This window comes from Chelon labrosus (genome assembly GCF_963514085.1).
Source record: "Chelon labrosus genome assembly, chromosome: 17".
Taxonomy (NCBI): Eukaryota; Metazoa; Chordata; class Actinopteri; order Mugiliformes; family Mugilidae; genus Chelon; species Chelon labrosus.
Window position 1 is genome coordinate 19,883,632 of NC_140350.1, and position 13,989 is coordinate 19,897,620.

General features: G+C 43.5%; 1 protein-coding gene across 1 annotated transcript; it reads right to left on the minus strand.

Moving 5' to 3' along the window:
* Positions 1-228: 228 nt before the first annotated feature.
* On the minus strand, positions 229-8,997 carry ppp2cab (protein phosphatase 2 catalytic subunit alpha b). Its single transcript, XM_084565539.1, has 7 exons — positions 8,643-8,997; positions 2,127-2,336; positions 1,859-2,032; positions 1,643-1,732; positions 1,372-1,533; positions 1,159-1,277; positions 229-1,036 (listed from the first exon to the last, which is right to left on the minus strand). Exons 1-7 carry the CDS (start codon positions 8,742-8,744, stop codon positions 964-966), a joined length of 930 nt encoding a protein of 309 aa, XP_084421665.1. The 5' UTR covers positions 8,745-8,997; the 3' UTR covers positions 229-963.
* Positions 8,998-13,989: the final 4,992 nt, after the last annotated feature.

Consider the following 13,989-nt stretch of genomic DNA (forward strand, 5'->3'; position numbering starts at 1 on the left):
GCCTAAGAAGTGACGGCTTTCACGGTCCATCCTCCTGTGCCCACTACCATTAGTATAAACACATGACTTGTCAATTCATTCATTCCTCAATTTACCAAATTTCTAGTTTAAATTTCAAACAAATCACAGGGTCATGATGTCTTGCGACCCTATGGCACAAGGTGTCATCTTCCAAGCCAAAGTTTTCAGCAGCACAAAACAGGAAAGAAAGAAAATGGCACATTCAGATCGAGAAGCCACCTTCGTCTTTATTATTCAAATGTAGTTAGTACAGATTCTGTAGTTCAGAGGGAGTCAGTGAGGTGATGTGGACGAACACGCCATCATCTGTATCATATACACCAAGCTGGGTGACTGCAGAAGAAGGGTTTTCCAAAGAAATCCTGTGTACAACTTGCATGTTGGGGGGCTTTATTTGTAATTTTAAAAAAAATAAATGGAAAAAAAAAAATGTAGTGTGAAATCTTTTTTTTTTTTTTTTTTTTTAATCTTTTGACATATGTTACATTTCTTTAAATTTACAAAAGTGCAAACAGATCATTTTCACATCTCAATACAAGCCATGGCATGTGGGGAGTCAAACAGCCGCAGTTTTTAAAGTAGCAAATATTTTGTCTCGGACGTCAGTGCCGTCAGTCCAGCTACGCAAGGTACGCGGGATATTTAAACATCACTGTTGTTTTTAAATAATGGAGGAGATTCCTCAGCAATGACTATCGTAATGATTATGGCACACACCTTCCTTTTTGGTCCATCCAAAGACACAGACGTTGTAATTTTGCTAAATGCTTAAATAGGTCTTTGTGTGGATATACAATGTGCACTGCTGTGTAGCCCCCACCTACCCTCACCCTCACCCTCACCCACCCAAGTGTCCCACCCTCCCGTTCTTCATTCGCGCCGTTATCGGTTGAAAGTCGTATATCACGGCAATACTTGACTTGACTGTACAAGGGTCAGAGTTTACAGGAAGTAGTCGGGGGTTCGGCGAGTAACATGCGGCTCCCCCCGACGAGGTGCAGGATCAAACTGCAGGCTGAAGAAGAGAGAAGAGACAAATGTTTAAGACAAGTTTAAAAAGAGTACAGCCAATATTTTTTTATCCTTATTATCTGGAGCTTCAGCTTTAGAGACTGCACAAACTATTTTTGTACTTACAAAGAGTATTTGAGGGTGTCGTCTAATTCCATAATAGCTGCCTGGTTGCCACAGCGGTAGCAGTAGTTGGGAGCGCTGAATATTGTCACCACATTCCTCTCGTGGCACCAGTTGTAACCCTGCGGATGCATTATTCATCAGAGATGTTTAATTCAGTGCAAATCTAAAGTGAACCGCTTGTACTATTGTTTTCAGTAGCAGCGAGACACGAACCTCCATAACCAGCTGGTGGGCGCGGGACACCAGCGTGAGGCGGTTGGCGTGGTTGAACGTCTCGGAGATGTCCTGACCAAACGTGTAGCCAGCTCCTCGAGGGGAGATGCCCCAGCCTCCGCGGTCGTCGGGGTCCGACCACAGCAGGTCGCACATGGGACCCTGCAGAGGACGAAAAAACAACGAGCAGATTAGCCGCCATTTTCTTTTGACAGGCTTTTCTGTCACATTGCTTTTGAAAATGACAGACAAATTAAAACATCGCGTTTACCTCATGTGGCACTTCCTGTAAACGGTCCAGCGCCCTAATGTGATCCAATGTGTCTATGGAAGGTGACAGGCCACCGTGAAGACAGAAAATCTGGAGGGAAGACAGGAAATATCATCGTAATATTAATAACGTTACACGTTTCATTACATAAAGACGCTGTTACTTCTGTTGTGACGTTATGTCACGTGTTTAAAATGAACCGGAGTGTGTTCTCACCTGTGAGTCTACCAAGGCAGTGAGGGGGAGGTAATCGAACAGGTCTGTGAAGTACTTCCAAACATTGGCGTTTCCGTATTTCCTGAGGCACTCGTCATAGAAGCCGTACACTTGTGTGATCTGTCTGCTCTCGTGGTTCCCTCTGAGGATTGTGATGCGCTCTCTGAAGCGTACCTGAAACACGAGCGGAGAACAGATTGGACGTTTGTTTTTTCTTCCTTCTAAATTTCTGTTTTAAAACCTCAGACGTGCGTAGCTGATCGCCTACCTTAAGCGCTACTAGTAAAGTGACGGTTTCTACAGAGTAGTACCCTCTGTCCACATAGTCTCCCATGAACAAGTAGTTTGTGTCGGGAGATTTCCCTCCGATCTTGAACAGCTCCATGAGGTCGTGGAACTGGCCGTGCACGTCGCCGCACACCGTCACCGGACATCTCACCTCCTGGACGTTTGACTCCTTCGTCAGGATCTCCTTTGCCTAGAGAGAGAGAGAGAGAGAGAGAGAAAACACAAATTAAATGTGGTTCATGGGGTGAAAAATAAAGAAACAAAGCCATATAGCGTAGCCAGTCGCTTTTGTATTATCCTGCAATGGTTTCGGCTCGTTCAGATGCTGGGAAATCGGCATGATTCTGTAATCATACGCTCTGCATGCTGTAATTTTCTCTGTCATTCTCTGTTCTCCTTGTTTTTTTTCCAGCGACGAACCATTTCCTGCCTCCCATGCTGCTCCATTTCCACCACAGCCTCCGTGCGGCCCACATTAAGATGGCACTCTGTGATTACGACGCAACCCCCAACACCATCACCATAATAATCTCTCCAAGGATATTACAGTACGTATGTGTGTGTGTGCGAGTGTCTAGTTTCCCCAGTGCGTCTCCCTTGCAGCGCTGGGAAGGGCACCATTTCCTAAAATCAATTACCGCGATGCTCCAAAAGAATTCATCACGGCGCGTGGTCTGAAACGTTCTGCTTCAGCGTAAACACAGTCACGCACAGATTTATGATTGAGATTTAAATGTTCAGAAAGTTTTTTTTTTTTTTTCGCATTTGAGGGTTTAAAATAAAAAGGTATGCTGGCAGTCATGCTAGGTGCCCGATTATTATGCAACCCTTCGCCAGGAGTTGACTAAGAATAGCGTGGAACTGTAAACAGAACGCGCGCTAAATCCAGACACCCTCAACAAGACCTATTCCTGGAGCCGGTGTAGCTTGGCAGGCCGGTCTGACTAAGTGGTCGGTCAGCTGTCTGAGATGTCCTGAGGAGCTTTGAGCCAACAAATCCTCAAGGCTGAACGGAGTAATGCTCCGAGCTAACAGACCGCCGGACGCCAGAGAGCAACATCTGCAAATAACTGAAGAGATCTGGCGAGCGATGGGTAAACAGTCGCATTTTAGAGTGACAATATCGTCCGCAACGGGCTAGTTAATAGTTTGTTTTGGTCAAACGCATGTCTTTTCCTCCCATCTGGTGTTTTGTCAGAGTCGTGTTTTTTGTTTTATTTTTGTTCCCTTTTAAACAACGGGGAGAAAGAGAGAACTGACAGCGCTGAAGCTGGCCTGTCGTCAACAGATGGGGGAGAGGGATAGAGAGAGGGACAAACCCAGAGTGAGCAGGACAGGACTGCAACGCTGCAACGCTGCACAATGCTATGACCTATATTAAACACCCGCCACGTGCCCATACGACCATGTGTCTGGACGCCTTTCAGTCACTGGACGACAGATTGACCAGGGCTTCTATCTGTAAAGCAATTTAGTCGCTAAAGCCATGGAGAATACTCTAGATGCCTGCGTTAAAGCGGAGCAGCAGCAGTGTATGCATTTTCTTTATAAAATCCCACCTTTCCACCAATTACTCTCAGTGAAACCAGAGGGAATGAACAAAGCCGAGCTGGTGAAATAAGCCACTTTGAAACACAGGTTTTAAGTAGGCCAGGCCAGGTCTGTCTGTCTGTCTGGGACCTTGTTTACTCTTCCCCGTCCTGGACCCAGCCCTTTAATTTAAACGCGTCGCGAGGCGAAGCTTCCCTTGGATGCGCTCGGTAACTTAACGACTGATCTTGAAAAATACCTGCGGCGATTCTAGGAAATTTGCAGTTGTTCCAGGTTCCCGTTGCCTTGGTGACTCTCCCCGCCGCTCCCACAACAACAATTTGGCGGCAGGGCGGGCTGCATTTGCGTCAAGTCTCGGTCAATTTTACGTGTGCACGGCACGCCCTTCCAAAAAAACACTTAAGTAGAATTAGACTAAGCCTTAATAATTAGAGTCTCATAATGGATGGAAATGTGCTACGGTGTAAATCTCCGTTCGAAAGAAAGTAATCCATGTTGCTTCTGCTGGAAATCCTCTTTTCTAACTTTGTTCCATATTTGCACCTGGAACAAACAAACAAGTGTGTTTAAACAAAAGCAGAGCAGCCTAATTAAAGACAACATCTTTAAGCGCTATTATTTTTTTACCCATAATTAGTGTACAGATTGTCTTTGTGCTGCTTTGTCAGTAACTGGCCGTCAGCTTTGTGGCCTTACACTCAAAATATGATGCATCAGATGTCGTCTGATCTCTGTGGTCTAAATCAGCTGACCCGATAACTTGATTATTATTTAATGCACACCCATTGATGTCATTTCTCTCACTTTAAAAGTTTTACTGGAACATTTATGTTGTTGTTGTGGTCGTTCTACTTGTTCATTCTCAATCCTTCAACAACAACTGAGGCTTAATCCACAAAAAAAAAAGTCAGATTTGACAGATCACTTTGCGATTATCTAATGAGCGTATTCCAGAAAACACAAAGGATTAAGTTCTATCTGAGCCAATATTACATAAAGCAGGAGGAGGCAACAAGACCGCAGCTGCTGCTTCTGGCACCATTATAACATTATTCAATGTTTATCCTGGAGATGCGAATAAAAAAAAAAAAAAAGGGCGCCGCCAGACGTTACATAACAAAAGGTAGAGGCCACACCTGCAGCAGAAATGCCACAGAGATGCTGAGAGGAGGGAACCTTGGCCCAAATCACAGCCATGCCCAATATGTCAGACACCGCGCGGTCAATAAACCGCTTAGCCCAGTGTTGAGAAATGATGTCAGCGTTTTTTTCCCCCCCCGAGTGCCGCAATATAATCCCGTTAAAGCGAGTTAAACACAGTCAAAGGTCCTCCTGGCAGGCAGCTCGGAGCGAGTTCGGCTTGACGACGGGGCATAACAGCCGCCACAAACGATGATCTCACCCAAGATGTTTATGTAATATAACGTTAAGCGTCCTGCTGACGGACACCACTACAACGATCACAGTAGAAATCAGCACCATCAGCAGCTAAACAATGGCAGACTGCGATTTTGCCATTTAACCGTTACCTTTTGACCGTTACCGCCGTTGAGTCGCGCTTCGAATCCACGTTAAGATATCGTCGTTGTTTTTGTAACATTACATTTTCTGTAACAGCAAAAACAAACAGTCCTTCTGACTCATTTGTCCGAGTAAAAACGTTGACCTCAGTTGGCAAACACGGCCTTATCTGCTGCCCAGACGCACTTCATTAAACTGGTTTAATCATAATCATGAGCGGGACTTCAGCTCATCATACTGACGTGTTATTCTGACACGGTTTAAGCGAGTCGATGTGATATTAACGTTTGAGGAGGTGCTCAGATATTCAGAATTTCCCCGTTTGACATTAGCGTACTTTATATTTATGCAGCCATATCCTCGCTTTCCTTTCCTTTGCACCGTTTCCTGTGTCCGTGAAGCTCTTTCTAGTTGCGGAACGTAAAAACATTGCTAGTGCACGGACAGAGCTAACTCTCGTTGCCATCGCCGCGCTCTGTTTGCCGGCACGGTGAATTCAGTGGTAGGAACCAAACAAAAACGATGTCCGACTGGTTATGCAACTCATTAGGTTTATTTTAGATCACCAAACGGGTAAGACACTTTGTCTGAGACACGTTATCTCATCTAATTACATTTTCTCCGTGTAATTGACAGGAACATATAACCAGGTACGGTCTGCTGTTACGTCGACTACATCAAACCCGACTAAACGAAGAGGAGAAAACCGGTAAGCCACATGCAGGGCCTCGAAAGAGGGGAGACGACTGCAGCGCTGAAAATCTGCATCGACGACGATAAACAAGGCCAAGCTTTCCCTCCTTCCCCTGCACGACAGGCACCAGACAGAAAACTCCGGTCTCTGGTATGCGCAGCCGTTTATTTTCCCCTTCCCCTGCGATGGCTGGAAAGCAGAAAATGTAAAAAGCCGAGGACGGATTACGCAGCACATCTCATTCCTCCGCACCCCCACATGTCCCAAAACAGAGACGGCGGCCGACTCTCTGAGTCACAGCGAACCTGGTTATCCTGAGTCACACACACACCCTGATCTCTTAGCAACAAATCAATAGTGTCGGTGATGCAATTCACAGTCAATCATATCCTCTGCTATTTTTAATGCGGCGAGGATGTCACGTGGGTGGATTCCTGCTGGATGCGTTTTCTAAAATCATGCATGGATAGGTGCAGATAGGCAGACAGGAATTTGGAGCCACTGAGCTCTTAGCAGCTGGTACGGGCTGAGGAAACTGTAGCTTTCCTTTCAACCCTTCGGCTACTTCCATGGCATCTTTGTAGCTTTAGGGAGGAAACAGGAAGGAGAAACGCAGCGTTATTTTAGCAGTGCCTGCATCCTGCGTGTTCCTTGAACAGATGTCTACCAAACGGTTCACACGGTCCGCCGATCCATCCGTCTTTAAGATGTACGCAGAAGTGTGTCAAAGCAAAAACAAGCTCTATCTGCATTGGCACAAGAAGGCGTTGGGGTGGACTCGCCCTGACCCACGGTACAGCTAGGACAAATAATGCCTTTAAAAGTACTTAAACCGACAATATTAGAAAACAGAACAAATTCTTGGATTAACGAGCCTCTTGAGACAACCGTGGCCTTAGCCTTCAGATCACAGCACTCCAAACATGGTGGTGGGCCTAGTTTTTGTGCCCTTTTAAGAGCAGAGAGGGACAGAGCTGTGCTATAGAATGAAAAACAGATACGTTAAAAGGCAATAAAATAAACTAATCAGTCCGTCTTTAGCTTCAAGTATCAAGGCTAAGCTTCAAAGCAAATTTGAACGTAAAGAATCAGCATAACTGGTGACTGCCAGAGACTCGTGACTTTCTTGCAAAGTCCCGATGTTGACAAATTGCGTTTACGAAATCTAGCGGTGAATTTTTCCTTCAGCCTCAGACACGTAGAGCTGGAGATCAGCAGGGAGGACGCCGAGGAGAGATTGGGGCTAAGCTGCAGCTCAGACCGCAGAATAACGATCAGCTGGCCTAAAGCCACAGCAGACCCACGCCAGCCTCATGTCTTCAGCATGAAAACACAGCGACCGTAACGGTTCGATAAGCGACAACCAGTAAATTGGCTGAAAGGTAAACGTTACACTCTGTTGAAAACACAGCATGAGCATGAGCACTTTTAATTCTAAAGGTATTTGCATTTGCATGCCATTTGTGTGTGTGTGTATATCCCCACAGGAATCTAGGAGAAGATTACCAAACAACAAGTGCAATTTACTACTCACATAACGTATTTTTGACCCATTAGGTCATGTTTAAGCCTGAAGATAGACACTTTATCACCTTGTAAACAGGTCCTCCTCACTACTTATTGACTACTGAAGTAAATGAGAAGCCAGATGAGGCACAGGGGTTTGAAGATTAATAAAAGTGACTCTCTTCACTAACTGTGAGCAATGCAAAGAAACCCCATGTGACCACTTGAAATCCCTAGTACGGATGTAAATCTTCCTTTTCTGGTTCTAGAAAGCGTTTATTCCAGTTTGTGTGTGGCTGTGTTACTGAAAGAGGTGTTTATGTCACTATAGACGAAAAAATAGAAACACCACTGAGTATAATGGCATAAAAGGCTGACATACATTACATACACAGCTTTAGTAATTGGTTCTCTGCCATTAAAACCAGTCCATTTCGTACACACAGTGTTTACAAAGGCTCCCAGGGAGCGGTTTCAGGGGTTGGGTGCCTTGCTCAATCGCACTTTAGCCCTTTAAACGCAGAGCTTCTAGTCCAGAGCAGCCTGACGTCTAACCTAAACTTATTGTGGACAAAATAATAGAAACAGCAGTCAGTATAATGCCAAACTGTTAAAATTAAATCCAACATTATAACTGGAATAAATGTGCTGCATTAGTTTAAAGCTGGTGTATATAATAAACTGCAAAGTGAGTTTAAAGGTATTTAAAATGGGTAAAAAAAGATGTTTTCTGACAGGATGATGTGTTTGTTTATACTAGAGCTGCTTTCACATCAACTGGAGGTCTTTTTAAAAATATATATATTATATTTTAAGTAATTGCCCCCTTGCTGAGGACATAATATAGCTAAAGTCATTAAGCAGTCAGTGAGTGATGTGAGTTTTTACTGCTAGCTGACAGAGATGCTGCAGTAACTCTTGACAGGCTGTAAACGAAGTATGTGACTTGAATTCGCAGCTTGGTTTGTATCCCGTCTGCCCGTTAAACGCCCGGTAACCGTGACCGTAAGTGTCTGGAATGTGTATAACACACCCAACACATGTTAAGACACACACACATGGTGAAATAGCCCAAACAGACAGAGGAGCACCCGTTGAGTCCAACACACACACACACGCAGTGAAGTGTCCACTATAGGCGCCATTTTAAGAATGTCCGGAGGCAGCGCGCGCGGAGGGGCACGAGAGAAGACGTTGAGGGAGGAAATATTTAAAATAACTCACCTTTTCACACAGCGTTTTCACTTGTCCCTCGGACAGCTGCTTGCATTCGTTGAGCTGCTCGATCCACTGGTCGAGTTCTTTCGTAAACGCCTTTTCATCCATTTTTTTTTTTTTAATTTGTCTGTGTTTTTATATTATTTCGGGTGGTGGACGGGGGTGTTGACTGGGGTTCGTTAACTTCTCCTCCGGCTCTTCTCGTCTTATCTTAAGCTCATAGGACGTCCGCGGCAGAGGCTCGCTGCTCTCTCTCTCTGTGTCCTAAAAAAAAAAAAAAAGACGCATGTATGTGCCGCTGGCTGCCAGATCACTATGATTTGACTGAATTGAAACTGAGGAGAGGGAGGGCGAGGGGCGTCAGCTGGTGGGGATCCACCCTGGAAACCAGTTCTTGTCGAGCCGCCCTCCAATGAACACCGCAGTTCCGGTTGTGACCTTCAAAATAAAAGCCCTGCCAAGAACTGAACTGAAGTCTTTAGGAGACGTATGTTAACATTTGACAACAGTTGCACATAAAAAAAAACACTCTTGAAAACCACTAGTAAAAAGAAAAATAGGTGCAAGATAGTTAGCAATAATATAATGATGATGATAATAATATATATGCAAATAACTAGACAGAAGTAAATATAATGCAGTAATCTTGATGGAAAAGCATTGACATGAATAAGATGGAGTTATCTGTTACACAAAGGTGAGTTGTACAGCTGGACTGAGTATGGTATGAATTATGTTTGGCTCTCCCACTCATTTGCCGGTTCATTAGGTACCATGTGGTTTTTTCAAGATTAATCCTCCTGTTGGAGTTATTCTCCTGTTGGATATTCACAAATGTCAATGTGTACATTCAGCCTCCACCACTTCAACCTTTTTATTTAACTTTGGCTGTTTTTTCACCAAACTGTAGTAGAAGAAGTAGTTAGTTACTTAAAATTTGATACAGTCTGTAAATATTGTCGTAGCCACACTACAGTGTATTTACTCTCTTTACTCCGACTCCAAACTTGGAAGTAAATGACACCTAAGTTGTCGGAATATATGTTCATCTCGACTACTAAACCTATTTTTTCTGCACGTACTTGTTCCACATAAGTGTTTCAAAGTCTATTTGAAACGGTCTTATTTAAACAAACGAGTGTATAGATGGAAACACATCCTATTGCAAGCTTTTGTATTAAAGATGTTTTAAAGACCATAAAAAAAACAAATCTTAGTGCACCAAATGAAAAAGCATGACACAACACCTTCATCAAAGTGAACCCACAACTGTCTATTTATAGTGTGAACTATTTCAAGAATTAGCCATAAGTCGACTTTTAAAACATCCAGTGTGCGTTTTCGTTGCAAAATCGCCCTCCCTGTCAGAATCACCTACTTCCGGGTTGATTGTGTCCAGCTTGCCTGATTAGCGGACACAAATAGCAACCAGAGACCAGTGACGGCAACTCGGGCATTGGCCAGCAGCGTTGCTTCCTCTGCAGTTTTATTGGCTCTCCGTTTATTTGAGAAGTTACCAACACACAGAGAGAGAATACATCATCGGTCACAGGAAGCACGCTGTGATTTTTTTTATTTTTTTTATTTTTCTGTGGTGTGACCATGATGTCACTGTTTCTGTTTCTACACGTAGGCCCCAGTAAGTAAACAGAATAAAGGTCATCGAGTGATTTCTCTATGTTTACATCATGTATTCAGTTTTAGATGTAGGTCTTTAAACCACCACTTAACATGTTTTTGTCATCATAATAAATAAGTCTTATATATAAGTCTTATATACAGCTAACTCAATCAATATTTATTATCTTATTTATTATCTACATCTTTGTAGTGGTGGTTTTCAAGTGTTTTTTTTTTAAGGGCAACTGAGCTGCTATGACCAAGCAGTTTCCCTTGTGGATCAGTGAAGTCTATCTAAGTCTAAGTCAGCTGCTGTCGTCGATTATTCTGAATGGCGAGAGAGAGTTTTTATGAGAACTGCTGACATCCTTTACAGCTGCCACTCCACTACCAAGGATTTTTGCTCCGTACAACAAAGATCTCTAGGTTGAAATGTCTCTTTTCGCACATCTGTGGCTTTTTCGCGCTTTTTCGTTTGCCTTCAACAGCCAATAGTTTGACCAAATACTCCTGATAGAGTGCAGAGAGGCTCATTTATGTGTTTTTCTGACTTTGTGCTTTGAGATACTTCCATATTTGTCCTTGGCGTTATAAAGTCCTTTAAAAATTACTCCAAAGCAGGCCTTTCCATAAATATTTAACACCTCTAGCCGAGAATTCTTCAAGACACAGTTGCTCTTTGACTGAATCTGTTTTTCCGCTGTTGAGTTGCACATTTTAACATGGACGTCTACAGGGATTGACTCGCTTTCGGAGTCAGCCTCAAGTGGCCATTTGAGGAACTGCAGTATTTGGCTAGCATTGGACTTGTCGTTTGATTGAGACACATTCATCTTCAATTACCCACCTACATTATGAAGCAAAAACAAAATGAGACAGTATTGTTGTATCATTTATTTCCTGCAGAGCGCAATTTTGAAGCTGAACGTGGGTGACACTGTTGTGTGACTCACTTTTGGAGCCAACCTCATGTGGCCATTTGAGGAACTACACGTTGGCTTCAACCTTTCCACTGGATCCAGTCAGTCACCTAACTACTCTATCAAGACAAGTAAAAGAGATATAATTGTTTGTATGATTTTGTTGCTTTTACGAAATCTGTAGGGTTCTCTCCGGCAGGCCCCTTTCTCTAGAGACATCATAATATTGCCCAGTTCTTTGTTGCCGCAACAGGCCACAACAACTCAGACTGACATTTGAAACTTGTGCCAGAGGCTGATAGAGGTCGTAGGTGTCGTTTTAATACGAACAACAATACGCCATCCAGGAAAGGTAAGCAAGAATTAATCTATGTTATCTAATCCAAAGCACGCATGCCCTTCAACTGAAGAGAGCAGAGCTACTTAAAATCATTTAAGTTTGACTATACCCTCTGTGTGGGGGAGTACACGGCGAACACTTAACGTCCGTTTTGTCAGCAGTTTCCTTTGTTTTTACAGTGTGAGGTAGTTACTCAGCCTCAGACCGTGATGCTCTGATAACCACTTCTTTCATCAAATAACTGACACGATACTTTTCCTGTTGCCTTGGCTGCATAACAGAGCACAGTACACAGCTGAGGCTTCAGAGGGTCACAGGTACAGTCTGTTCTTTGGAGAAAATGTTTTGCCGTCTACCTCAGGGAGCTGTGGTCTAAACATGCCTACGTGCAGTCTCTACAAGTTTATGTTCTTTGTATCAGGAGCCAAGTGAGTATTTCACACTGATTGTTGAGAGTTCAGTAACTTCACATACAAAACTCACTGGACAGAAAGGCAAATCTCTTTATATATAGCCATGTATGGCTCATTATTTAAACTATTAAATATGAAATATGAAGCTGAAGCCTGCAGATAGTTTGCATATTATAGCATTTTAACTGGAATCAGAGGGCAGACAGTTATAGGCGGGGGAAGTACAAGATGTCAGGAAGTCACAGAATCTGGCCAAGAGATAGACAACTACTGTACATGACACAAAAAACAAGCAAGGTGTTGTAATCCAAAAAGGCAACTGGACTTGTAGAGTCTCTTGAAGACGTTTCGCCAAGTTGAAGCCACAACATTATGACCACTGACAGGAGAAGTGAATAACTGACCATCTTGTGACAATACAATGTTCTGCTGGGAAACTTTCAGATCTGGCATTTGTGTGGATGTTACTTAGACATGTAGCACCCACCTAGACCAGACAAGGCACCCCCACCCCATAGCAATGACACTCCTTGATGGCAGCAGCCATCCCTAGCAGGATGCAGCCTGCTAAAAAAACATGAAGAACAGCATAAGGTGTTGACCTGGCCTCCAATTTACTAGATCTCAAACTGATCAAGTATCTGTGGGATGATCCACAGAGGGCCACTTCCCTCAACCCATAGGACCTAACAACATCCTGTTACCAGACACCACAGGACACCCTCAGAAGGCCCATGTCCATTCTCTGATGAGTTTTGGAGGCACAAGGGAGACCTAAGTAATATTAGGATGGTGGTCATAATGTTATGCCTGATCACCTAATTCTTTGTGTCAGCAACAGGCATTTGGGTCAGACTGACATTTGAGGTGTCACTTTAACGTGAACAACAACACACAATCCAGGAAAGGTAAGCAAGTGTCCGTCCATGTGTCCAGGTGCAAGCGTCGTGTCATGGTCCATTTGGCTCGTCATTTAAAACGCTAACCTTGGTCTGTGCTACAAAGAGACACCAAAACATCAAACAATTACAGCGATCAAAGGCTGAATTTGCTCTTCCTTTCATGGCGGGCCCACTGAAGCGCTGGTGTCGCATCAATTAACAATCACTGTGTCTTAAATTAAACCTGTTAGGATCCTTTGTAAAGACGATGAAAACCGGTCAAGATGAAAGGGAGGCTCCGGTGCTGACACCCAACCTGGGGTTACTTATGTAACTTACAAAATACTGACTTTTTTTTTTTTTTTTTTTTGCAAAATAGCGCTCTTGCAAGGAATACCTTAAAATCAGTTTGTGTATTTCAGATGAAACAACCAATTTCTTACAGATTACAGGCATGTTCTTTACTGTTAAGCATTAGTTAGGGTTGTCATCTATCATCAACCGTTTTTGTGTTGCTCAGATTTTAGACAAAGAGAGAAAGCTGTTTTCTTCTTGCAGCAATGCCACAGAGGATGTGCGTGAGCTGTAATGACACAGCTCTCAAGAAGTCCTTTATTAAAACCATACAGATTATAATGTGCCACAACCAAACACTGCTCCACTGTGCTTTTTTCCGCTTTTCCCAATCGAGCCTCCTCTGCAAAAACAAATCATGTAATCAGGCAAATCTTCAAGAGCTCACTCCTTTATAATTGGAAACCCTTGCTTGAAGGTTTGTAATAAAATCAAGCTTCTGCTCCGCGCTGAAAAGAAACAAAAGCATCAGCTGCATCCTTGAAATAAATAAAACTAAAAAATCGAATCTCAACTGGGATCACGACGATCAGTTTAACACAGTTTAACATGTCCGCATATCATCAGCCTCTCCATCATCAAGTTTCAAATGTCTTTAACAGTGACCCTGTAGCCTTATTTTAGATCATGATAAGCATCCTCTGGATCATTGTTTTCCACATTAACATTTCATCGATCACTCATGAGCAGGCTCATCCTGGCCCTGGTTGTTGTGGCCCTTGTATCGCCAACCAGCTGACTGGGCAGATTTCCAAGCTGGCACCGCACACCGACCCCTTCACCCCTCCTAGTGTGAGCACTCGGGCCTGCACTTAGTTAATCTTT

What these genes read in the sequence shown, in the direction of transcription:
- ppp2cab (XM_084565539.1), bottom strand. Translation starts at nt 8,744, where the DNA reads ATGGATGAAAAGGCGTTTACGAAAGAACTCGACCAGTGGATCGAGCAG. An exon ending in CTGCCTTGGTAGACTCACAG is followed by an intron (nt 1,733 to 1,858) that starts GTGAGAACACAC and finishes TCTTCCCTCCAG; the next exon opens with ATTTTCTGTCTTCACGGTGG. An exon ending in TACAGGAAGTGCCACATGAG is followed by an intron (nt 1,534 to 1,642) that starts GTAAACGCGATG and finishes CGTCCTCTGCAG; the next exon opens with GGTCCCATGTGCGACCTGCT.